Below are 629 nucleotides of genomic sequence, written 5' to 3'. Positions count from 1 at the left end.
GAGAGGATGAGGAGGGGCGAGAGGATGAGGAGGGGCGAGAGGAGCCTGTATCCATCACCCAAACCCTCCACCTGGGCTGGGTTCTCCTCTTCCCCGCGTGGGGGACAAGAAGGCAGACCCCATCATCGCCTGGTCTGCAGCATCCCACCATCCCCACCTCGGGGGAACCCGGTCCCCAGCCCTGGGGTTCCCTTACCCGTGAAGGTCTCGGCACTGGGGCTGATGCCCGCGAGCCGCTTGGAGGTACCAAAGTCGGAGATCTTCAACACCCCGCTGTACGTGTTGATGAGGACGTTGTCTCCCTGGCACAAGAAGGGCACCCCAAAATAAAACCAAGCCCCAAAAAGCTCCTGGAGCTCAAGCAGGGCTGACAGACACCACCCGGGGGGTTTTGGGGATGGAGGGGCAGCTCCTGGCTGCCCAGCGCCCCTCGAGACGGGGGTCAGGCCTCGTGCCCTCAGGATGGGTGATGCCCCCTCACCTTGATGTCGCGATGGACGATGTGGTTATCGTGCAGGTAGCTGAGTCCGTTGAGGATCTGGCGGGTGTAGAAGACGATGGTGGGTTCGTTGTCCTTCAGGGGTCCCCACTTGGAGCGCAGCAGGGAGGAGAGGCTCCCTGGAGGGGGG

At 63.1% G+C, this 629-nt stretch overlaps 1 protein-coding gene across 1 annotated transcript in view; it reads right to left on the bottom strand.

Moving 5' to 3' along the window:
• Positions 1–629, bottom strand: part of LOC104286003 (mitogen-activated protein kinase kinase kinase 6-like) — a gene marked incomplete at both ends in the record, with an annotated part of 8,979 nt that overhangs the window by 2,979 nt on the left and 5,371 nt on the right. Inside the window, 2 exons of the mRNA XM_009884539.1 lie at positions 197–302; positions 482–618. Of these exons, the coding sequence (XP_009882841.1) occupies positions 197–302; positions 482–618 (243 nt within the window). The remainder of the gene's footprint in view (positions 1–196; positions 303–481; positions 619–629) is intronic.

Source organism: Charadrius vociferus, unplaced genomic scaffold (assembly GCF_000708025.1).
Source record: "Charadrius vociferus isolate BGI_N301 unplaced genomic scaffold, ASM70802v2 scaffold890, whole genome shotgun sequence".
Lineage (NCBI taxonomy): Eukaryota > Metazoa > Chordata > Aves > Charadriiformes > Charadriidae > Charadrius > Charadrius vociferus.
Note: the sequence above shows the minus strand (reverse complement) of the source record. Positions and strands in the feature narration are given on the sequence as shown.